Source organism: Alligator mississippiensis, chromosome 11 (genome assembly GCF_030867095.1).
Source record: "Alligator mississippiensis isolate rAllMis1 chromosome 11, rAllMis1, whole genome shotgun sequence".
Taxonomy (NCBI): domain Eukaryota; kingdom Metazoa; phylum Chordata; order Crocodylia; family Alligatoridae; genus Alligator; species Alligator mississippiensis.
In genome coordinates this window covers 7759126-7782250 of record NC_081834.1, presented here as the reverse complement: position 1 = coordinate 7782250, position 23125 = coordinate 7759126, and the positions used below count along the sequence as shown (strand labels likewise).

At 49.1% G+C, this 23125-nt stretch overlaps 1 protein-coding gene and 1 long non-coding RNA gene across 3 annotated transcripts in view; both read right to left on the bottom strand.

The window, feature by feature from the left end:
- Nucleotides 1-17906, bottom strand: part of LYSMD4 (LysM domain containing 4) — a 29119-nt gene extending 11213 nt beyond the window's left edge. Inside the window, exons 1-2 of one of the 2 annotated variants that reach the window (XM_019477843.2) lie at nucleotides 17590-17906; nucleotides 16382-16550 (exon numbers count right to left, since the gene is read on the bottom strand). In XM_019477843.2, the coding sequence (XP_019333388.1) occupies nucleotides 16382-16387 (6 nt within the window). In that variant the 5' untranslated portion in view covers nucleotides 16388-16550; nucleotides 17590-17906. The remainder of the gene's footprint in view (nucleotides 1-16381; nucleotides 16551-17589) is intronic. The other variant, XM_019477841.2, reaches the window with a different exon arrangement.
- On the bottom strand, nucleotides 1982-16365 carry LOC109280704 (uncharacterized). The gene is made up of 2 exons (XR_002087120.2): nucleotides 3842-16365; nucleotides 1982-3219 (listed from the first exon to the last, which is right to left on the bottom strand). It is a non-coding gene; the product is annotated as an uncharacterized LOC109280704 (long non-coding RNA).
- Nucleotides 17907-23125: the final 5219 nt, after the last annotated feature.

Sequence of the window (23125 nt, the reverse complement as noted above, 5' to 3'; positions counted from 1 at the left end):
TCCTGCTGAGCGGTTGGTGGAGCTGATGGGGTGTATTCTGCCCTGGTATGTTTTCTTTGGCCCGGCTTGAACCCATGGCTTCGATCTGAATAACAAGTTCAGTACAAGCCCTTAAAAAGTTCCATGTGCAAGGGACTGCATCCTGGGGTGGAGGGTGGCAGAGAGATACGTCCTCGGAGCCCTTGATACGTGCTAGCTGGCCTCAAACTTTTACATGCAGACTGGTGCAAGGACTCCCCGCAGTGACACAGCCTTGGGGTGTCTCTCAGGAGCGTGAAGTGCCTGTGTCCTCCTTACCTTTGCCAAATCCTCCCCATTTGCTCTAGATCCCTGCCCTTGCCTGCTGGAAGCGGTCCCTTCCTTTCAGTTCTGGGCTCCCTCCATGGAGCAGGGCATGCATAGCTCTTGCAAGCTGCTAGCATCCTGTTTCAAGAAGGCTGCTTCTGCTTCAAAAGAGTTCAGCTGAGTTGAAGAGTTCAGACTGGCGTGCTGGAAAAACCTCTAGTAGATGGAGAGATAGACGTTACCTCAAAGAGCTGGATTGAATGATCTCCGCAGCCCTGCCATTCTGGGGTGGCACAGGGATGCGCCAAGCGTGGCCTCTCTGCTGCTCAAGGACGGGCAGAAGAGATGGATGATGCACTCCCAGTTGAGCAAGGCCACTCAACTAGTGGCAAAGCATGAGGAGCTGAGCATCCAGAGACCCTCCAAAGAGCTCAGCCAGGAGGAATTCACCTGCCCAAACACACCCGTGGATGATCCAGTGATCACGTCTCCGTATGGACAGGAGGGGTGAGGGTGGAGGATGCCCCCTCTCCCTGTCTCCAAATGGAAGGTTACTCATGTATTTTAGCAGCTATCATTGTTGCCCCATCACTCACCCCAGCGTGAGCAATGGAGCCACATGTGGACATTGCTGCAGCAGCTTTAGTAACTTAGTTGTCCTGTTTGAGCAGGTGCGGGGAGGGGCTAGGAGACAGGTCAAGCAGGTCTGCTGGTGCGCGAGGCCCAGGGAAATCAATGATGAGCTCCAGGTCTTTCAGGCAGCTGGCCAGCGCTGTCTCAGGTACGGTGATTTCCTCCTCCACGCCAGCTCCCTGAGCCAAGTGGTCTCCGAGCAGACCTTTGTGGGGGCTGAGCCAGCTCACATGGCTTCGCCGAGCTTTTCAACCCCCAAAAGATCTGGATCTGGTGTGGTGGGCAGGACCCTGTAGCAGAGCAGGGCCTGGAAGACAGACACCAAAATGCCTCCCCTGCACCAATTAAAATCACTCTGTGATGATTTACATTCAAAGTTACAAGTAATAATCGCTGTGCACCACACACACACACACAAAAGTTACTCTGGTTAACACGCTCAGATTTGGAAAAAAATAATCTCTGAGCTGATCTGCAAACGGACAGCAAGGGTCCAGGGCCTTTGTGACGGACAATGAAGGCTGGGAAGGCCTCAAAAACCCTCTGCATTTGCTTTACTGAAATATCAGGAAGTTGAAGACCTTTCTTTTTGCTGAAGGGGTCCATGAATTCATCGGGGGGCCATACATGACACACCAACATCAGCATAACTCTGATCCAGAAGGTGCATCTCATCTGCCTTACATCAGCTTGGCGCACAGTCAGAAATGTCACCGGTCTCTGGAGGGCAGGTGAGACCAGCTCTTCTGGGGTAGCTGCTGCAGCAGGTGCTATTATAGCCCCTTGCCACTAAGTGGGGGGAAGACGGTAATAGCCTGTTTGTTTGCTGCTTCCTGCTGAGAAGCAGACACACAGCACTTACACCAATGGAGTTTGACCCCTGTTGTTTCCTGGAGTAACTCAACCCTTGATTCTAGTTCCCAGCACGCCAGGAACATGGACCAAGACTATTTTCTGCCATTAGCTGAACAACTGACATGATGACTCCCTGCAAAAAAGCAGCTATTCTACCAAGTGCTGGAGTCAAGCCGTTATGAAAATGATGCCAAAGAAAGCGTGAAGCCATGAGAATGACAATTCTTGTCAATTTTAATTAATAGTAAAACTCCTGTCAGAGCCGGTCAATACAAGACTAGTCACCTGGAGTGGACTGATTGCCAATAATCCACGCTTGTCCATACATCTGCATGGCAGGATACTCCGCAGACATTTGGTTCCAGGATTATTTCCTTTACTGGCTAAACTGCAAGTCTTTGTGTCCGGGAACAAATGTTTGTGGAGTGTGCAGCCTGGCACGTTCAAGCATGTTGTCTACCTTGAACGAATGTCAGTCCTAATTAACATGAGTTAAACCACCTTGGATTGACAAACCCTCAGCCGCGTATCATGGTCTCTGGGGCTTCTGATATTATCAACTGACTTTCCGCTTGTCCAAAAAAGGCCACCTCTGAGAAACAAGCTCTACCTACCTGCTTGCCATTCACGAACTTGTCCAAGCCCATAAGGCAATGCAGATGGTTTAGAGATGTGTCAGAGTATATAGGCCTCCGCATGCAAGACAAAGAGCAGAAGAGCATCACCAGACCATGTCAAAAGGTGGAAGGAAGTGAAGAAAGGACCTATTCACTTAATCTTTTCCTTTCTTTTAGCACCTCCACCTGCCGAGCCTTTTAGTGCCTCCATCCTGCCTTGTGTGGAGTGTTAAAACAGTTCTGGTATTATTATTTTTTTAAAGATGTTGCAGGAAACACTTCTGGACTCGTTCATGGCAAATGGATGACAGGAGAAGTTCCCTTACCTCTATGTGATTGCCATACAAGTCCCTGTGCTTCGGGCCCCTTCCAAAGGATTGCACACATATTAATGCATGTGCCTCGCACTGCCTCTGTGCTAGACAAGTACTTTGGCCATTTTCCTTCTGGAAAAGCAGAGGCCTGGAGAGGTCAGGCCTCTCTGCAATTGTGCCACAGAGCCGAGGAACAAATTCAGCTTCTCAGGCTTCCGAATTATCCAGTAGGCTTGGCGCCCTCTCTGTGTGCTGGTCAAACACAAAAGGCTTTCCGCAAAGTCATTTTTGCTGTTGTACGCAGGGGTTGCATTTGTGCATAATAAAAACATCACAGCTAGTGCTGGGGCAGCTTCTCATCTCTTCCATGTGCCTTACCCATGCTCTGTATGGACCACGTCCCTGTGTGAAAGGGTCTGCATGGCCATATGATCCACTGGGAATAATGGAGCCTGCAAACACAGTAGGCACCGGGGACATTTTCTGAGATTCAGGCATCTCTCCCCATTGCTGCTCTGTGAAGAAAACAGCAAACTCACTGCAAGTGGGAACCAACCAAACCTGCTCCAGCTCTGGAGAAGGGCACCCAAGACCACTAAGACCCAGCAGAAAGGGGAAAGGAAGCACAGGAGGACTAGGAAGGAGAGTTACTCTAGACGTACAAAGCTGGAGCAAGTCCACCAAGACACCAATATCCCCTCCCAGTCTGTGGGCATCATGAATATCCCTCCCGAGTCATGGGCATCATGAACATCTCTCCCAGGTTGTGGGCATCATGAACATCCCTTTCAGGCCACGGGCATCATGAACATCCCTCCCACGCCATGGGCATCATGAACATCCCTCCCGGGTCATGGGCATCATGAACATCTCTCTCAGGCCATGGGCATCACGAACATCCCTCCCGGGTCGTGGGCATCATGAATATCTCTCCCATCCCTGATCATGAGCATCATGAACATCCTTCCCAGGCCATGGGCATCATGAACATCTCTCCCAGGCCATGGGCATCGTGAACATCCCTCCCAGGCTGTGGGCATCATGAACATCCTTGTCAACAACACCTGGAGAGACCACAGCCACCACTACAGTAGCAAAGCACACGCTGTTTGCTCGTAGCCACTGGATGCAGAGTACCTGTTGCAGCTGCGTTCATGCCGGATGCTTCAGCTTGGAAGGCTCCTTTCCAGCTGCACCTTCACAGCAGCTCAGCTATAATAAATCTAAATTGCAAAAAAGGATCACGTTCCCTGAGAGAAATTACAGCTTTAAATTATGGTGAGTTTTTGACCCCAGGGGCTTCACAATGTTCTTTGTAGCTTACTCTAAAATGTGAGCAGCAGCAGTATATTATATGAGCCCTGGATATCAGTGAAATTAAGCCATTGTTTCCCTCTGGGAGTCTTGCCCTGACTTTACTGCCGGGAACTCCAGACTATCAATTTTACTCTAAAATATCGTAATCAGTTAAATGAGAAATCTGTCCCCAGCAGGGCTGGATAATTTCACAGTTAATGCTTCCAAATGCATTCATTATACTTGAAAAGGCCACCAGCAGAACAGACTTTTGCAAAGCAGCTCAGGTACCTGTGAATAGAACAACTATCAGCTCCCTTTGCAATAGCCAAGGCATTGCCCGGATCATGGCGTTGCCCAGATCATAACTGGAAATATTTAGAGATGGATCCTACCCTACTCCACCTAGTAGGTACTTAAACCAGGAACAGTTTTTAGCACCATAGAAATGCTACAGTGTGAAGCCTTTTGGTGCATTTGTTCCAATCTCTTGTTGAGGTCAGGAGAGCACTGGGCCTCATTGGTTAACCCGGTTAGTAGCTGACTAGACTTTTACTAGTGGTGTCAAAATACAAAGGGGCCCCTCTTTGATTCACCCTTCTGCCAGCGGCTGGAATTTATCTCGCCTCACTCCTCCATCCTCTGCTTATTTAATTAAAATTCCCTACAAACCCACCAGTGTCCCAGGTCTGATACATGCTCAGAAATGGGTCATTACAGTCATCCAGCCACAAGGCACTGATGTGAATAGAGGTAGGATGGAAAAGTGCAGCCTTACAACCTTAGATACCTCCAGTGTTGGCCAAGCATTGCCCATTAATGAAGCCCGTCAGCTGCTCAAGTACAGCCCTAATGTGTCATTCTGGGCTTCAGCATGTCCTGAATCACAGGACATGATTATCCCAAGGGAATCAGCTCTTCTCCCAGTATGACGCTGGGGGCACAGCCCTACACTGGTATATTGCTTTTTGAATTAACCTGGGAATAAATCTCCTCTGGTCTAAGCTAGCCTGATGTGTCAGGAATCCACAGCCATGCCAGAGTCACCATTTGCTATGGGCAAACTGGCATGACCTACTCCCCTGCCACCAAGCATCAAGGCGGTGTAACGATACCTGCAAGAAACTATCCCCGGATACGCTTGTCTGCCTGCTCCTGATTCCGCTATGGTTTAAAAAAACGATGTACAAATCCAATATAATATACCCTGCTGTAAATATGTTGAGTATCCAGGCCTGCAGCCATACATTCCTAGAGGTTAAAGCCAAAAGGGACCACTGTAATTGCCTGTTTGTGGCATCCCAGATTACACGGGCTTTAGAGCTTGAGTCAGGGAGTTCATCTTCCTTCTTTTTAAGCTGTTAAGCCTAACGAATAGAGTATATGGCAATGGGCTCATTTTTTGGCCCTAGGCCTGTGACTGAAGGCTCTACAGTCTCAGGACTTGTATTGAGGAGCTGTCCTGGCTCAGCTCTGCAAGCCCTCGCCCGTCCCCTTGCACATCTGCGGAGAAGACGAGGAGACTCCTCCGAGAGCATGCAGGTCGAACAAGTATCCCAGCCAGCTGCACTAGCGAGCTCCAAGGGGACGTGGCTATAGCACCTGTTCGCTGACAGGGCAGCGTGAAGACAATGCCTTTCCTTTCCTTTCCTTTCCTTTCCTTTCCTTTCAGATTTAAGTAAATGGTGGCACTCCCCAAAGCTCTCACCATTCCCAATAGGAGGAGCACAGCCTCCTGCTGCTCTCTTGCAGCCTTTGCCCATACCCTGTCCCCCTCCTGAATGTTTTTCAGTCCTCAGCAGAAGAGCTGAGCGGCCCCACAGGACAAGCCGTTCTCCTTTTCCTTCCAATCCCAGTCCCTTCCCACTGTGTTTGGTCTAAGAAGGTTTGAAGGATTAAAACATGGCAGGACATGAACTCCTGGCGTGTAGGTCATTGTGTAATCAGACCCCAAGTGAACTGAGCAGAGCATCTGCTAAGCAGCTTTGTTAATGCAAACATTATTGCTTTCCAATGGACTAATCAGGCTGAAGCTAATGTTAGTGTAAACTGTTTGTCAGTGCAAAGAATACGGTCGTTCTTAATGAGAAACAACTGTCCATTGTATAAGAGTCTCTGTCGGCGCCAGGCCAAAGCAAGGGTGATATCATAATTCCAAATAACTGGGATATTTTTGTTGTCAGCAGATCTCTGCTGAGAGCGGCAAAGCCACAAACAACAGAAAGGCTGTTTGGGAACTGGATGGGAACTGTCATGAAAAGATGTGAGGCCTGACTGCTGTCACGCCAGGTGCAGCGCACGGCAGCTCCCCCGGTTTTGGGGGAGTCCCTTCTGCTTTAACCCGATGCATAGACAAGCAGGAGCAGATCCATTTGTTCGCTCTGACTCTGGCGTAACAACAAGGCGGTGGTGGTAAGAGGGGCCTGACGGCCAACGCACATCAGTGGAATTTGCTCTTCTGATCTTTGAGCTGCATGTGGAGGATAAGACCCATCGAGTTTTCTAGTCTCACAGGAGAACCCGTCTTGTCAGGTGCTAAGCTCTTCACATAGTCACCGTCCCCAGGAATAGCCGTTGGCACCCAGCACCTCACAAGATTGGCTCCAGGATGAACCCACCGTGTTTGCATGCTGGTTGGGGACCCTTAAGCTCACTTAAATTCTAGCTTGAACTAAAGCATTAGGAAAAATGTGCATATGCTAGGGAATAATCTTGCTCTGGCCTTAGCCAGAAAGAGAGCAATCAGCCCAGGTTTCCCACCGTGGTTAATGGTCTTTTTCTAATTGCATTCTTAATTATGCGTATTGCAATGGTATTCAGAAGCCCCATCATGGCCCCCATGAAGATGATAGCCCCTGCCCCAAAGACCTTCCAGTTTGAGCGTTAGACATGAGACAACAGGCGGCTAGAGACAACAAGGGCACTACGAGGAAACAAGGAGACAATGGGCTGAAGCTGAAGTCCCATAAACCCAGATCCAAACTTCGAAAGACCGGGGCGTTTGGATCACGGGTTTGCTGCCTTTTCTGGGATGGGGCCAGAATGGCTTTCCCTCACTTCTTGTTCCCTTTCAAGCTCACTGCGGAGGTGTTTTCATTTCATTTGTATTCTTTCTTCTTTCTCGTCATACAGCTTTCTAAGCTATGGAATAAAAATCTGTCACCTGGGTTTTAAATCACAGAGTGATCCTCTGTTTTCTACAGTTGGAAAACGAATAACTTGTGTGCAACCTGAAAAAAGCGGCACCTGTCACTATTGTATTGGCATTCAATTAACTCACCCATCCATGAAAGCTCCTGGGGCTGTTTTACACTTCCAGACTCACTTTGCTCATTGGAGCTCGAGCTAAGGTTTGGGCTACAGCTGTTCTGGCTGGCACACGACATTAGCTGCCTATCCAGTGCTAGTCCAACTAAATATTGGAAGCCATAAATCATCTGGGCTACAATTACTTCTGACTTGATCTGTGATTTGGGATTAATAAAAGCAAGGAACGGTGAAATCAATGACCTGTTTCCTTGCCTCAGTTGGCCATGTGGATTATTAACAAGAAAAATGCAGAATGGGGAACATTCAATAAATGATAAGGAGGAAAAAAAAACCCCAAACCGCATAAGCATTAACATCTTACATAGTTCTAATTCAAAGCAATATGTAGGTTAATTAAATACATGCTGGGTTTTGTCTTTTAACTACAAAGCAGGCCTGACTCAGGCACAGAACAGCTTTCATGAAACAAATAGCTTACCGCTTTAACTGAAATAGGTTTTAATATTTAATACACAACCCTATGGTATCTGGATCCCTCTGATACAAAGGATCAAAAGGACTTTGCAACTTTTGTGGGTGGCAAAAGAGCAGGCACTTTGCCTGGTCATCACATGCCAGTTTGCAAGGCTACTGATTTCTTCTTCATTCTTCATGAACACCCGCTTCTGCCATGATGCTTGCAAGAAATGTGAGGACTAATTGCTGGGACAGGGCATTGCCTTTAGCATTCACGAGAAAAAAAAATGAAATGCAATCCTCACCGGCACAACTTATACAGGTTTCCCTCACTTTATGCAGGTTCTGTATGTGCAAATTCGCTCTTATGCAATGACCCTTTTTATACCAAAAATTCGTTATCTGCGAGGTAAATTCACTCTTATGCAATCAGTGTAGTGGAAGCCCAGTCAGCTGCTTTGTGCGGTGTGTTGTGAGAGTTAGGCCATACATAGAGGATGAAAAAATGATTTGGGGGGGGGCTGAGCCAGGTGGTGGTCAGCGTAGCGCCCCAGGAGCTATGAGCCATGAAGCCGCCCAGCTCAGGCCCACTCAGGGCAGCTGGTGTCCCTGCTTCTGGAGCTGTAGCTGCCCCGGGAGTGGCACGACAGTCAAGGGGGTCAGTACAGTCGAGGTCTTGGAGTGTATCCCTATTTGTTACAGTGTAAAGTGGGTTCCCTTTATGCGAATTCGAGTTATGTGCTGTTTTCCAGGAACGCACGTACAGCATAAAGCGAGGGGAACCTGTATAAGAAAATCCATGCAAGACACTGTATAAATTCCAGTTGTCAACACATGAGCATCAGTTACAATATGTTTCTTTTTATGTACGGTTTTTGCAGGCATCTGCATGCTGGCTGTTTGGGAGTGCTGTGCAGATGTGAAGTGTGGAAATATTATGCCTCAGATGACCTTAACTCTTCATCGCAGAATACCAATGGAAGCGAGATTTTCTTGATGAAAGCACTCACGTAAAGGAAATTAGGAAACGTACGTGCAGAATTGTGCAAGGTATTACATAATTTGCTACATGCACACTACTATATGAGTCACAAAGTCTATGTTTTACACTGATGTAACTCCACTGGATTAAGTGATGTCTACTTTACACTGTGGTAAAGCAGATTAGAATCAGGGGCTGTGTGTGCAATGAGTATAGCTAATCTAAGCCATCTCTTGTATCTCACAAGACACGTCTTTGATGGTGCATCTCCACCCTGCCTCCTGCACGTATTCGATGGGTGAGTTAGAGTTAGTTGAAGTTGCAATGATCTCAGCCCTCCCATGGGGTAAGCACAAAATGCAGAGCTGAAGAAACCACAGAGAGATCACTTTAACCTCATGTTACTAGCTAAATATCCCCGAGGCTCAGAGTCTCTCTTTCCATGGTCTGTGTAGATAATAGAGAGTGTGTGGGTTTAAAGGGAAAGTTTGCAAAGGGTTGTCTCACTGTCGAATCAACTACTGCACTTGGGGTGCTCACCCACAGCAAGGGCACCTCTACTTTTTTTTACTGGTTTTGCATCTTTTTACTTTTCTCTTTTTTGCATGGACTGTCTAATGCAGCTCTCCCCAACCATTTCCCATGCTGATCTCACTGCCACTCCAAATTTAACTACTAAAATTGTGACTGAACACTCCACTTACCAAGTGCCACGGCTGCAGTTAGGCTCACAAGCCCTCATCTGGGGGACTGCTAGCCTACTGAGTGTCACGACTGTCTTCTCTGGTGTGGGATGGTGACTTTTTTCTCTGTCTCTTGGCACATTACCCAGTTGCATCCTTGGCTGGGGTGTCTGGCATCAGTGTCAGTGGTGGCTTGAATGGGTTAGAAGAAAAACAGACTTCTTCATTTGACAAAGCAAATCATAAAATGAAGATTATTTTTTTTTAACTTCAAATTTCACGTTTTTCAGGGATGATGCCAAATCCTGGACCATCGCTCAGGTGACAGCCCTGTACGTATAGGAAATTTGTCTTGGAAAAAGACCAGACTTTATACTTTTAATCACTGCTACTAGGAAGCTCTAGGTTTTTTCGACTTTAGGAGCAAGCGGCATGTTCTGAAGATGAGGAATGTTCTTGGGAGCAAACCCAGGTTGAATCACATTCAGAACAAGTCGATCATTTCTTGAATTTCTTAAGCATGTGTTTGCAATCCTTGTTACTGGGGCTTTTAAGCACTGCCAGCACATATTGTTTCCTATCCGATGTGCTCCAAGAGTTTTAAGAGGTGTCCTGTGCATCCTATGGCCAAGGTCCAAGTGAAGAGCAGTTTTGATTGCATATGTTAAAGATTGCTGTGGCAAGGAGGTATTTGGAAGAGGCAAATCTAACATGCAAGTGAGCTCTGCTTTCCGCCTGCTCTCATTGAGTTATTGTGAGGGCCGTTAATGTGCATTCGACTGTCATCCTCCATAAGCTCCATATTGTTTCCATTCAGGCCAATGGGAGTTGTGCCACTGGCTGGAACGGGAGCAAGGCTTGGCCTGGCGTGTCTACTGTATGCAAAAGGAAGTCAAAATACTTCCCAGAAAATTCCTGACTGAGGAACATGTCATTTGTGCACTAGATGGATTATAACTCTGGAGAGGCGATGGATGGAGAACAGGGCCTGCAGCGGGTGTTGTAGATGGAGGCATCGTCTTTATGGATGAAGCCTTCTGCTCACTGGGGCAGGAGGCTTTTGCCCTACCTTTAAAAATGATGTAGCCATTGTTCCTCCCCCTGTGAAGCCCTGCTAGTGCTGATCAGCTGGGGCCATGTCCTGTCCTTGGCACTTAAAAATTCCCTCGGGAGCTCTGGACATAGTACTAGGCAGCTTGCGCTTGTCCGTCAGGTTATGGTTGCTTCCTGCTTTGTGTGCTGGGGTAGGAGGAGGCTAGGGACTGCCTCATTTACAGACCTGGAGCTAACCATAAATTGGCCCAAAGCTTGCAAAGATCACCCTATCTTTTAGCAATGCAAATGAAGTCTTCCAGTGCCTTAGGAGAAGCTGGTAGCATTGAAGTGATGTTGTCGCCATTACAATCCCGGAGATATGTGAGATGCAAGTATCCTTGTGGGTGATCTCTCTTACTGGACCAACTGCATGGTTGGGGTTGATGCGGGCAAGCTTCTGGGTCTCACAGTACCCTTCCTCAGGCCTCTGGGAGAGAAGCAGGCACAGCTTGGCGACTCTTGCCAGCCCAGTCAGAGCAAAATCCAACAGCAGCTATATTTATACAATATTTTTATAAGTGTAACTATTGTCCGCAGCATTGAATGCCTTGGGCTTTTTTTTCAAAAGCTGGCCTGAGTTGTGGGTGTTGAGTCCTTTGGAAAAGTCTGGCCTAAATGCTTTTATTGTTTTTGATTTGCTCTGTGAAATAAGTTGGGCCTCAAGATAATTGCACCGAGTCCTTTACCCTTGATGTTGGACGTTACCCATGAGGTTAGAAGAGCGCAAAGAAAGTCCTTGAGCAAGGGCACAGACTGACACCGGAGGAGGGTTGGGCTCATGAAAGCACTGCTTATTGTCAAGTCCTTCTCCCCAGTGAACTTATCGTTGGAGCTGAACTTGTCTTGTTAGGCCTTTGCGGCCAGAGCCGATGAGATGGAAACCTGGTGTGATGATGTCTCACACCACTCAGTATCTCCAGCAGTATCTGTGCTGCAGCTATCACATGCTGCATATTGCATGCACGTCATTTAAGAGAAGATCCTTAACGCACTGATCTTTGACTCCCATGGGTGGGGTATCAGTGAGTCAGTCCTCCTCTTCATTCCTTAATAATAAGTCTCAGCCACCCTCTTCCTCTTGCCTGTCAGGCTTTGATCCTGCTTTTTCTTGGCTGTAGGTTGATTGAAGCACCTGTGTGCACATCTCCATGCGCTGCCCCGGTCTGCCCATGAACCAGAAGCTGAAAGCTCAGGATCAAAACATCTTTGGCAAAGTGATGCCATTTCCAAATCTTCAGCAAAGTGATGTCATTTCCAAATCTTCGGTGAAGTGATGTCATTTCTTCTTTCCTGCTTAGCACAATGCCTGGCTGAAGGATCGGGCTGCCGTACCAGCATCACCACACTACAGCCATGCAGCCCTAGAGCTCTGCTAATTAGCACAGCATGCAGTGCAGGAAAACAAGATCCACGGGTTGAGCTACACAACTTCTTTTGGAGAGAAATTTCTCGTACCAGGTGGGACGGGGGCATGGGGTCAGCCTGCCACATGGAAACCAGGCAGCAGTAGCTTTCCTTCCCTGCTTTTCTTCTGCTGTTGAGGAGTGATACCTGCCAAGAGCATCCATTCATTGCCAAGCGCACCTTGGGAACAGAGCCAGGAGCTTGTGCTCTGCAAGGGCAGACCGATGTCAGCCAGGCTTGCATTCGAGGGTGAGAGCCAGCCAAGCAGTGTGCTTGTCCCGCACAGTGTCAAGAGCGGGCCTCCTTCTTGGAGTCCGTTCTTTCTCCTGTGATTTAAACCCCATGTGGTTCTGTGCTGGTTTTATAAAGAAAGTCAAACTGGCAGAGGGTTGCAGGATGTGCTGGGCAGGACACGCAGCTCACTTATGGATTCAGAGCTCCACTCGCCGGGGGGCTGCATTTCGCTCCATGACTGCCTCAGGCCCTTTCCTCAAAGCCATCTAGGCACCTGCTTCCCAGTGAAACCACAGGACCATGGTGACTGTAGGTGCCTAAATGCCTTTGAAGGTCTGGCTCCGGGGGACTACAGCAAGACCATTCAAGGAATAAAGCACTATTGCTGTGAATAAGCATATCAGGATGTGGCCCTCAAAAATTAGCACAGTTGCTCGAGGTCCTTCTTTGATCTTTTGACAGCAAACCTTGCTCTGATATTGCCCAAGAAGAGATGTATCATCCTTCCTGGAAGGGAGGAAGTGGTGTCTGCTGGTGAGAGCGGAGGACCGCAAGTCAGGAAACAGTGGGCTTGTGTTTCTAGCCCTGCTACTGATCGACTGTGTTGAACGGGTGCATCTGTTACCATCTCCAGGCATCAGTTTCTTCATCTGGAAAACATGGGAAAAGAATGTGGGCTTTTCCCATGGGAGGGTGCTGTGCGACCGGCTTAGTTGTGTGATCTGAGAGCCTCACGGGCAAGGTGGAGGATGTTCTTACTGGAGAGTTGCTGAGTTTTGGCAGAGCTTTTAGTATGAAAAATGACAGGGGAGGTAAGGGAAGGGGCCCACAGGTCACAATCCACCACAGAACAGGCTAGCAGCCCTTATTTTGCTTTTCAGTGCACTAGCTGGTGCTCCGATTCATCTGAATACTCAACACCTCCAAAGAGAATAAAAGCAAAGGAGGAAGGCATCAAGCAAAGACCATGGAAGGACGGAAATGCTTTCAAAGAGCAAAGAAGCGGGAAGTAAAATGCAGCGTTCCCAAGACGGGAAAACATAGCGGGCACAACCACCAGAGCTATGAATTTGCAGCTGGGGCAGGCACTGCACTGCTGTGGCAGGTTTCTGCGCAAACAGCTGAATTGCATCTCTCAGCTACAATCGGAGACTTCGAAGCCGAAGAGAACAGCTTCAAATTTGAAACTTCTGCTGGAGCTCGTGCTTCAGTTGTGCTCGGTGCCAGGAAACGTAAAGACTTATGGCATTATGAGGCTTGTGTAGAAGAAAAGACTGCAGGGAGTAATTCAAGTTTGCTCATTATGTACAGAGGGATCTGCCTGCAGGATCTGCCTCCTTTTCCTTTAAGCCAACTTTTGGGGAGGAAAGTGGGGGTGGGATTTGAGCGCTCATAAATGTATACCAATAGCTGAGGCCAAGGTTTGTTGGCAGATACGGTTTATGTTTCCCACACGCAGCTCAACCAATGTGCCCCACATCTACTCCTGCTCTTCTACTCCTAGCTTCTCTCATGGCCAAGTCAGCTGACTGTCAAGTGTCCCCTGAGCAATCTTGAAACCGCTAAAAGACCCTCATGGGGGACACTTGAAACTGCCAAGCTTTTGGCTTGTGCTACCCAAGACAGCTTTGAAGCTTATTTTCTGCAGGGGGAATGGGGAGATTTTTAACTACAAAATAACCGGTTTGGTTTGCACTCACTCATGTTATTGAGGGACCTTCAAGTGCTTGCAAGGCCACGGCCAAGCAGCATGGTTATATGGATGCGGTCTTGTGCGACAGAGCTGCAAAGAGGTGACGTGCCTTCCCCAAGGCTGCACAATGACTCGGTGTCAAAGTGTGAAACAACCCAGCTCCCCAATGAGTTTTTGTGCCTGTATCTAACTACAACAGACGAGAGCAAACTACACCATCAAATGCAAAGTCGAGAGCTCTTACCCAGGGGTCACCAACCCAGGGGAGCACAAAGCATACTGAAAACCCAGGGAAGAACCGTTCTGGTTCCTGGGGCGGCACAGGAGACATTAAAACGCAAGGCTAAGGACCAGGAGCAAGTGCTACAGATTCAAGGTTACTGCGACGGTGCCAGGAAGTACTGCTCTTGAAAGGGCTTGTCTCTATTGCAGAGCTGGCAGCAGGACGGTTCTCCACTGCCGTGGCTAACTCATCTCCCTGGACGATAGAAACAGCCAGCCAAAGTCCAGCTGCATCAAGATGCGGGCAGGGGGTTGATCTTTCTTCATCCCTTATTTGACAGCTGTGCCAGCACTGCCAGATCTGAGCATCGGCAGCAGGCTGGAGCTTTCTGAGTGAGTCCCCATCCAATTATATCCAGATGCTTCTTCAGGGCTTAGTTCAAATAACATGGGGGCGGAAAATGAGCCAGGCAAACCGACTGGTACAGCAACATCAGCGATAGCGGTAAAGTATGACCACGTTGGGCAGTGTTTTTCTGCATGGGAAGTGCCCCTCTTCTACAACTCCGGTTACTACAGCTACAGCTGCAAGAGCCCATGAACAGAAAAGGCTTCGATGGCTCGTATGAGCATGATTATAAGGAATCTGAACAATCCCGTGGTAGGGTTTGCATTGCCAGAAGCCGCTTTACCACTATCCTCAGCCTCTCCCCTTCTTATTGGACAGAGTCAGCCAAACTAAAGCAATATGGGCGCTGGGCTCTGAGATCCTTTGCAAATCAGTTAACTGGCATCCCATGTGGGCAGACCCTCGTTAACACTAACAACAGAGAAGCATTTGCTAATTTGAGCTGTGGAGCCAATACGACCTCTCCTGGAAATCACTGCTTGCCCTCTGAGCATCAGCCCTGCAAGCACCAGTGTTGTCCCAAGAGAAAGCCACCATGTGTTTCCATCAGCCCAGGGGAGCTGCTCAGGGGAGAGGCAGACAGTGTCTACTGTCCCAAACCTCTCTGGACACAAGGGGAAACCACTGTCCCCTGCTCTGTCTTTGAAATCCCAGCCCCAAATGGGGAGAGAGTAATTGTCTTCAGTTATTCTACGAGACGCACTGATAAAGGGGTCCCTGCTTGCAACCTGGTTTTTGAGGGAGACCCTCTTTCACCTTCCTGGCGAGCAGCTCTACCAAGTGCTCTGGAAACTAGGAGGACAGTTTAAGGCACCTAAAAGTGTCCCAGTTCTGCAAAGACTGATACTCCTGCCTCATTTTATACAGAGCGAGTGAGACTTTTATGGGCTTCTCCACCAAAATCTGTGGTACTGAAGAGGTAAAAATGCAGAAAGCTTTAAAGAGAGAACAGGATTCGAAGGAAGAGGCAAAAACTCATCTAGATGGTCTCAGTCTCCAGATAAGCCTGTTGGTGGTGGAAGATGAGTTTTACTTATATTTGCACTCTGCTCCTCTCTCTCCGGAGCCCAGCGGTGCAGTTCATCTGCTTTTTGTAACTTAACACGTGTGGGCCGAATTCACCCCGTGTTGCTCCGGTTGTCAGCTGGGAGGAGCTCATGGGAAATCACAGCCGGGTAGAGACCGGGCACTATCCGACCTGTACGGGCACTGCCTGAAGACTTTTGTAGCTTCTGCTTAGGTCCCGACTTAGCGCTAAATGACTAACAGCCCATTCCCAAGACAATCGTTAGGGACACACTGGAAGGGATAGGCCAGTTGATTAAACATCCCAGTAGGGCGGACAGACACGCCGCTCCACACAAGTGGGGAGCACAGCTGAGAACATGGGTCAACTCTATGGGGCTGTGCCCTGCCAGACCTGAGGCAGACTCAGGAGGACACTGCATGGCCAGATGTTGTTCTCTCAGGGCAGGCCTTTGCCCTTACAGCCCTGACAGAGCCCCCCGGATGGTTTCTGAGTGCCTCGCGGCAGCCTGGTGGAGGCTATTGCCCCCATTTTACAGACTGGCTAAGTGACTTGCCCCAGGGCATGCAGGAATTCTGTGGCTGAGCAAGGAATTTAGCCTCTGTGTCCCAAACCGGAGTAACCTCTGAGCTCTTTCCTCCTTCAGCTCCATCCGAGGGAACGGCTACTGAGCAGGGGCTCCCAGCTGCATGGTCAATGAGGGCCCAAGGCCGGGGGCTGTGTTTGGCTACAGGTGTACAGGTAGGAAGGGAGAGAAGCTGTCCAGGGGACAGCAGCGGGACGGTGATGAGTCTGTAGGTGGGAAGGGAGGAGAGGAGGCCCCGTCCTTTGCAGTGCTCCACGGAGCGGGGTGAGACCCCTGTGCGCCGTGGATACCAGCTAGAACTGGAAGTCGTTGGCTCTCACCTGCATCAGAAACCATCAGGGTGGAGGGGTGTGCTCTGGCATGTGCATTTTGGCAATGTGGGCAATAATGCTGCATACAGAAGTTTTGCTGCGTCGTGGCTGGGATGCTTCAAGTTCCTCAGTACTGGTGGAGGGGCTGGATGCTCTCTCCTTTATCTCCCTTGCAGTCCTAAAAGCAGCCCCAGGATCAGCAAAAAAAAAAAAAAGGGGGAAATAGGATATTAGGATTAGCAGAGTTTAAGCGTGACAACCGAGCAAAGGAAGCTCGCAAAGCATCAGCCACCCCCGACCCCAACAGTGTCCTCACGGGCTGTGATGCACCAGAAACAGAAGCAAACCCCGCAGGTTCCTCCACACTCCCTGCAAAGCAAAAAAATCTCCTCAAAGACTGAGCTCTTTCCCAAGCCAAAACAACCCATCTCCTGATCTCATCTCCACATGTGAAATAAAGTCATGAATCAGAACAGCAGTGAATTCTCAGCGCAAGGCTGAATTTGTGAATGGAAAAAGAAGTCGTAGGTGCGCCATAAAGAAAGGCCGAGCACAAACGCTTTCTATTTGTTTCTGATTCCTTTTGCTTTAGCGTGCACGCCCTGGAAGAGGGACACCGGGCATATGAGAGTGGAGAGGAACTGGATTAGCAAAGGAAACAGAACAACAATGTTATTGTCACAAGGAGAGGTTAGATTTTGTACAAACATTTTACCAGTCGCTGAAATGCAAGAAGTTGGCTGGGAATCACAGCAACCAACTGAGGAAGGAGCGTCGACAAGATGTTGAAGTGGAAAAGTTGCAGGGAACGTGAGCTAGACGGGAAGCAGAGCACAGGAACAGCATCCCCGAAGTGGAGCTGGCAGCTAAGCCCTTGGGAGCAAAGCATGGAGGACTCCTTTGCTTATGAATTCCTCTCTGCTTTTTGCTAAGAAAAAAGATGCTGTTTTGCCTCTGCGCGAGAGAGGATAGACAGTGTCATAGGAGGCTGCGGGCATGTCATGAAAACCATGTAAAATAATTAACTCTTTGGTATCTTCTCTTTTCCCCTTATGGGAGCTCCACTACTACTCCTTACTCCTTAGCTGTTAACGAACGCATTTCATCTGTCAATCCCAAGTCTGCTGCAAAGGGCATGGTGTCATTAGAGATCTACGTTTTACAAACCAGCTTTCTTTGGGACAATAATAAAAAAAACTAGAAAATCTCATACTTACCAGGAGGCTGGAAGCACTGGCTTCCCTGTCCGGACCCAGTGGAAGGAGAGCCCAGTGCAAGCGGGTAGCAGGAGGAGTACGGCACAGTCCTGCATCCCGTGTTCAGGTGAGCTCTAGCACTGATTTTAACCAGGCTGCTGCTGTGAGAAGGGCTGTAAGATCGGGTCCTGGCTGGTCATGGAGCAAGATCTTTAGGGTAGTGGGCTGCCCCGGTGGGGTGATGGTTGTCACGAACTTGGTGAAAAAAGGCATCTGCAGAACGGAGCACAGTACATCAGCCAGGAGCAAAAGCGGGAGCCGCTGTTCGCTTGGAAAGACAAAAATTGGTGCCTCGCTTTTGTAGAGTTGGTGCATTTTAGAATGTTCCCAGAGAGGGGCAGTAAAGACCAGGCCCATCCGCAGCATAGGAAAAGGAAAGGAGAAAAAAAATGCTAGAGGATTATAGTTCTTGATGAGTGTTTTCTGAACTACAGTGGTATCACGTTTGTGTCTATCCATGGAAGAACACCATGATATGCCCACACCAACCCGGGCTACATCTCGTATAATAATAACGTTGAGGTCTTTGAGGGTGTTTTTGTCAATAGCTCTTAAAAGGGAGGAGAGCAGTATTATAAGACAGAGTTACAGATGTAAGTCCTAGGGCTCAGAGAGGTCTAATTAACTAACTGCCCAGTATTCGCCAGCATCCTAGCAGCAGAGGCAGGACTGTGACATAGCTGGGTCATCTGTCCCCACCTTCAGCACCACGGTTGTCCACTTTGCAGCCTTGGAGCTGGCTCCATCCTTCTCCATCCCCTGGGCGTGCTGGGATCCAGGATGTTGGTTTGTTAGCAGGGGGAGAGGCATCTGCTGAGCGCGGGAAAGGTTAGAGTAGGGGGTTTGGGGAGGTTGCTGTTACTTGCCTCCCTCCTGCAACCATCACCCCTCCCCAGCGAGGAAGCACATAAATGACGGAGGGAACGTGCGTAATATGTGAAAGGATCCAGCACTTGTCTGTGATGGAGGCATGCAGGTACCCAGCTGCCTCATCCAAATATCCCCTGGGCCACATGCACAAACTCAGAGGCTGCATTCTCTAATTTCTCCGGCATGCGCTAATCCAAGCCCTGGCCTGCGGGAAAAGACAAGAGTTTTAATAGTCAGCCAAATCCTTCTGGTTTACTTAATTGAAGCCACTTGTCTTATGTTCCCTCCTTGATATCGTTCTGTGCCACTCACTTGGATGCCTATTACAGCACTGCATGATGTCTATCCCACGAGGGCCTGGGAGCACCCGTCAGGCACACTGGCCTGGCACAACCATGCATCCACAGAGATGGGGCATTCCTCAAAGATGGCTGCGGGAGGCTGCGGGAAGGCGTTACGTGCAATTTGCACTCATGGCTCCAGAGCAAGAACAGTTACTGCCTTGTAAGCCGGCATGAAGCACAGTTCAGATGGACCAGGGAATCTGGCTACAGACTGGTGATCCACAGCAAAGCTACCATTTGCTTAGAGGGATCTGGGTCTCATGATCATACCTTGGCCATAAGACCAAGCTCCCACCCCCTGACCCACACACATGAAAACTATTCAAAGATGATGGGACTAGCAATAAGGCCTTCAGTAGGGGCACTCCTGTTGCAGCTTGACAACCTAGAAAAGCAAACATCTTTTGATGGCAAGGGTGATTAAAACCCCAGAACAACTTACCTGTGAACATGGTGGATTCAATCTTCAGAGTAAGTTTGCCTGTCTGTCTAAAGGAGATGCATGCACTAGCTCAGCTCTAAAGGGGGAAGGCATAAAGCAAGAATTACTACAATGTTTCTCAAACTTTTTGATACGCGGGGCACACTTTTTCTCTGGATTAAAATTGGTGGCACACCACTCTTACACCCCAAAAAGTATAAATATACCTCCCTCCCTCCCTCTCAATATACTGCTCTCTCTCCATATATATATATATATATATATATATATATATATATATATATATATATATATATACATGTGCACACAAAACATACAACATATTTCAGTCCCCTCCCAGAGGAACTCATACCCATACTGAGATGTATTGTGAAAAATAAATGACACTAAATACCATCTTTCTTTAAGCAAAGGCTTAGTCTCCATATCAGTGGTTCTCAGACTTTTTAGCTTCAAGGACCCTCCAAAACTGTGTTGAGCTTCGCTGCACCGCAGTTGAAAATCATGGAGATCTGTCTACTTTTAGAAAAGATTTGGATCTAAAATAGTTGAGAATCACTGATCTAACTGGTGCCGACTCAGGGCAGCAGGGGCAGGAACTCACCTGGCTGAGCCCTGCTTCTTCTACTGTCTGCCCTTGCCCCCGCCCCCTGGCCTGTACCCCAGGGGCAAGGGCAGCTCCTACTGCTGGGGCTGCTCCTGCAGAGTATCACCCACTGGTGACCACCCCCACGCCCCCTCCTGCCCTCCTGGGAGTGTGGGAGAAGTGGAGGGGGCAAGCCAGACTGCAAAGCATGGCTCCATCCGTGCATCTGCCCAACCACTCACAGAGATCAACAGGAGCTGCCCGAGGCAGGGAAGAGGGGGGACAGCGGCAGTCGAGGCAGCAGTCCCCAGAGGAGCGGGCACCACTGGAGCAGCTGGGGCAGGCATAGGGTGCTGGACGGGGAAGGAGAGTATTTTCGTCCTCATGCAAAGGGATCTCCTGGTCCACCCTTTGGGAATCACTGAATTACTGGGTGAGGCTTGGAGGCTGGGGTCCTATAGGAAGTGATCTCAGTGGTCCATCCTAGTCTTAAAACTCCACGAGTCTGACGTGTCCGGCATATTATTAGACCGACAGCACAATACCTGAGGTAGCATGTATGGAAGAGGAAGCCCACCAAGTCACAGCTACTCCCTTGTATCATTGCGTTCCTGCTTCCCCTGTCAAAATGAAGTCAGTGATTGCAAGTAGAATAAAAAGGGTCACACACACACACACACACATATGCATGCATGCACACACACACACACGCGCACACACACACACACACATGCATGCACTGCCTTCTATATTCGCTCAGGACCTACAGAGTTAATGATCTCTTCAGGCTCTGAGTGCTACTGGGGATCTTGGAGGCCTGGCATTGCACAAAGGAGAAACACGAAGGACTTGGAGAGCTGCATCTTGAGGTCTAGGCAGGGCAGTGCTGAGCTGGCAGACAGGGGTCTGGTGAGATGGCTGTTTGGATCACTCCTTCCCTGGAAAACTATTCTTTGCTTAGTGATAAGTCAAACACTTTGCTTGGGAAATCCCAGCGGTTGCTTTGTGATCAGTAATGCAGACCAGATTCCACAACCTGAGGATCTATGCAACACCCCGACATCCCAGGCAGAGCGGGTTTGCTCCGAAACCCCCAGCAGCCACCACCGTCTTGCGGACCACCTGTATTATTTCTGGGGTCATGCAGCATGTCTGTTGGACAGACCGATGGCTGTACAGCTGACTGTTTGCATATCGCTTCTGGAGTCAGAGGAAATTCTTCAAATCCCACTGCACAAATGTGTACAGCAGCAGAAAGGCAGGCAGAGCTGCGCCAAGTTACAGCCTCTGTGTCTATCCTCCGTCGCTACTCATATAACAAATGCCCTGTAAAGAAAACTGGAAAATATTTAGAGAAGGAATAACGATAACACAAGATTATGTGGCAAAGGGTGGAATTTAATATTCATGGCTTTCCTCTAGCCACTGTATTTCCTGTTTAACTTAACCCTCTAGAGTCACCCCGGTCCAGACGGTCTCTCTAATCCTTCATCTTCTACGAGGCCTTTTGCTTAAGGATCTCAAAGCAGTTTGCCAACATTAGCGGCTTAGACTCCACGAGGAGGCAGAGAAGTCTTATCCCCCTTTTAGAGATGGAGAAACTGAGGCATGGAGTAGTTAACTGTCTTGATTACCTTCAGCACATAGACCTGTCTGAACCCTGCCCACCAAGGGCATTGGCCTGGATCCTAATCTCCATTGAGCCTGGACCTCTTTCCCTGTTCCTGTTGTCTCCATGTGACAAACCGAGACTCCCCACCCCATGCATCTTCTTCCTTGGTCCCGGGGAGAGGCAGACACCCTGCTCCCTGCCATTCAACCCCCTGCTCTCACCTGTGCGCTGTTCACAGACACAGCTTCAACTGCCCGGTTGCACTAAACAGGGTTCTCCAAAACATGGCCATAATGAAGCCCCGTTTTACCAAACCTCACCACACGCTGACTGTAAGAAGTCCAAGTATTATTCCGCATGAGTAAGGGAAGCACCGTACAGCCGTCTGAGACCCCACATGCACCCGGGCCATGAAAATCACACCCAGCAGTTTCTACTGCATGTCCATAAAAATGACTGAAACCCAAGACAACCCGGCAGGCCCCTAACTGCTTGTAAATAAAGCAACCCAAGGGAAAGTTCACTGCTCTTTCGAAGGTATCTACCACAAGAACATCACAGCTTTAGCCCTGGCCATACTATGGCATGCAAATACCTAGGGGCATGTCCCCACAAGTAGGAAGGTATGCCACTGCGACTTGTCCCCGGGGAACGTCCGTGCCACAGGTGCTGTGGTGTGCAGCATGTTGCCCTAGGTGGGGCAGGGGATGCTGGGGCCAGCAACGGTGCAGGCCGCAGCAGCTTTATCTGGGGTCCTGGGGGCCTCCAGGAGCTGCAGTTGTCGAGATCCTGCAGCAGGGAGCCTGGCCGACAGCTGGACCGTGGCTCCGGCCGGCCAGGCTCTTGTTTTGGGCAGCATGTGCTGCCACCACGTGCGCCACCCTGCTTTTAGCAGGCATTGATTTTTTTTTGGACCCTGTGATCTCCTGGTGTCAAAAAATCCCCCCCCTACACTGCAAATTTGCAGCACAGGGAACACGCTGCATGTGTGGGGTATGCGGCGCTGCAGACAGGTCTGCGGGGCTGCATACTGCACATCTGTGGTCATCGGGATGTGCCATAGGCATCTGCATGAAGCGTCTTTTATATAATTTGCAAACGATTGTGGGCGTGGGGGGGAGGGGGTATGTCCCCTTTCAAAATGTATTCTTCTGCACAACACACATCAGGTCTGCATCTCCCTCACGCCTGGGAAAGTCTGCTGGATGCCGTTGGCTAGATCCAGTGCTGCATATTCTCCTCGCGGTGGGAAGAGATGGGAGATTAGTGGAGAAGCTGGGAACAAGTGTTGCTGGCAGTCACAAGCGACTGCCAATGCCTGGAGCAAACATCAGTCTGGTCATTGAGTTTGTAATGGAAACCAAACCCCTCAAACCTCACCTGAGCTTGGGTTTCATTACAGGCTAGAGCCTTTTGGAGCAGGCTCAACAAATCCCCTAAGGATTTTCACAGCACACTTCAATTTATTGATGCAAAATCATGAGACACTCAACAGCATTTCCCAAGTTTCACATGTAGATGGTGGTTTGACTTGAAATGGCCAGAACAGACATTGAGATCGGACCAATCTCCTTATGGATCCAGAGGGAACTTGGTTGCGGTTAGCGACAGAAAAAGGACGTTAACAGAGAATCGAATGAGAG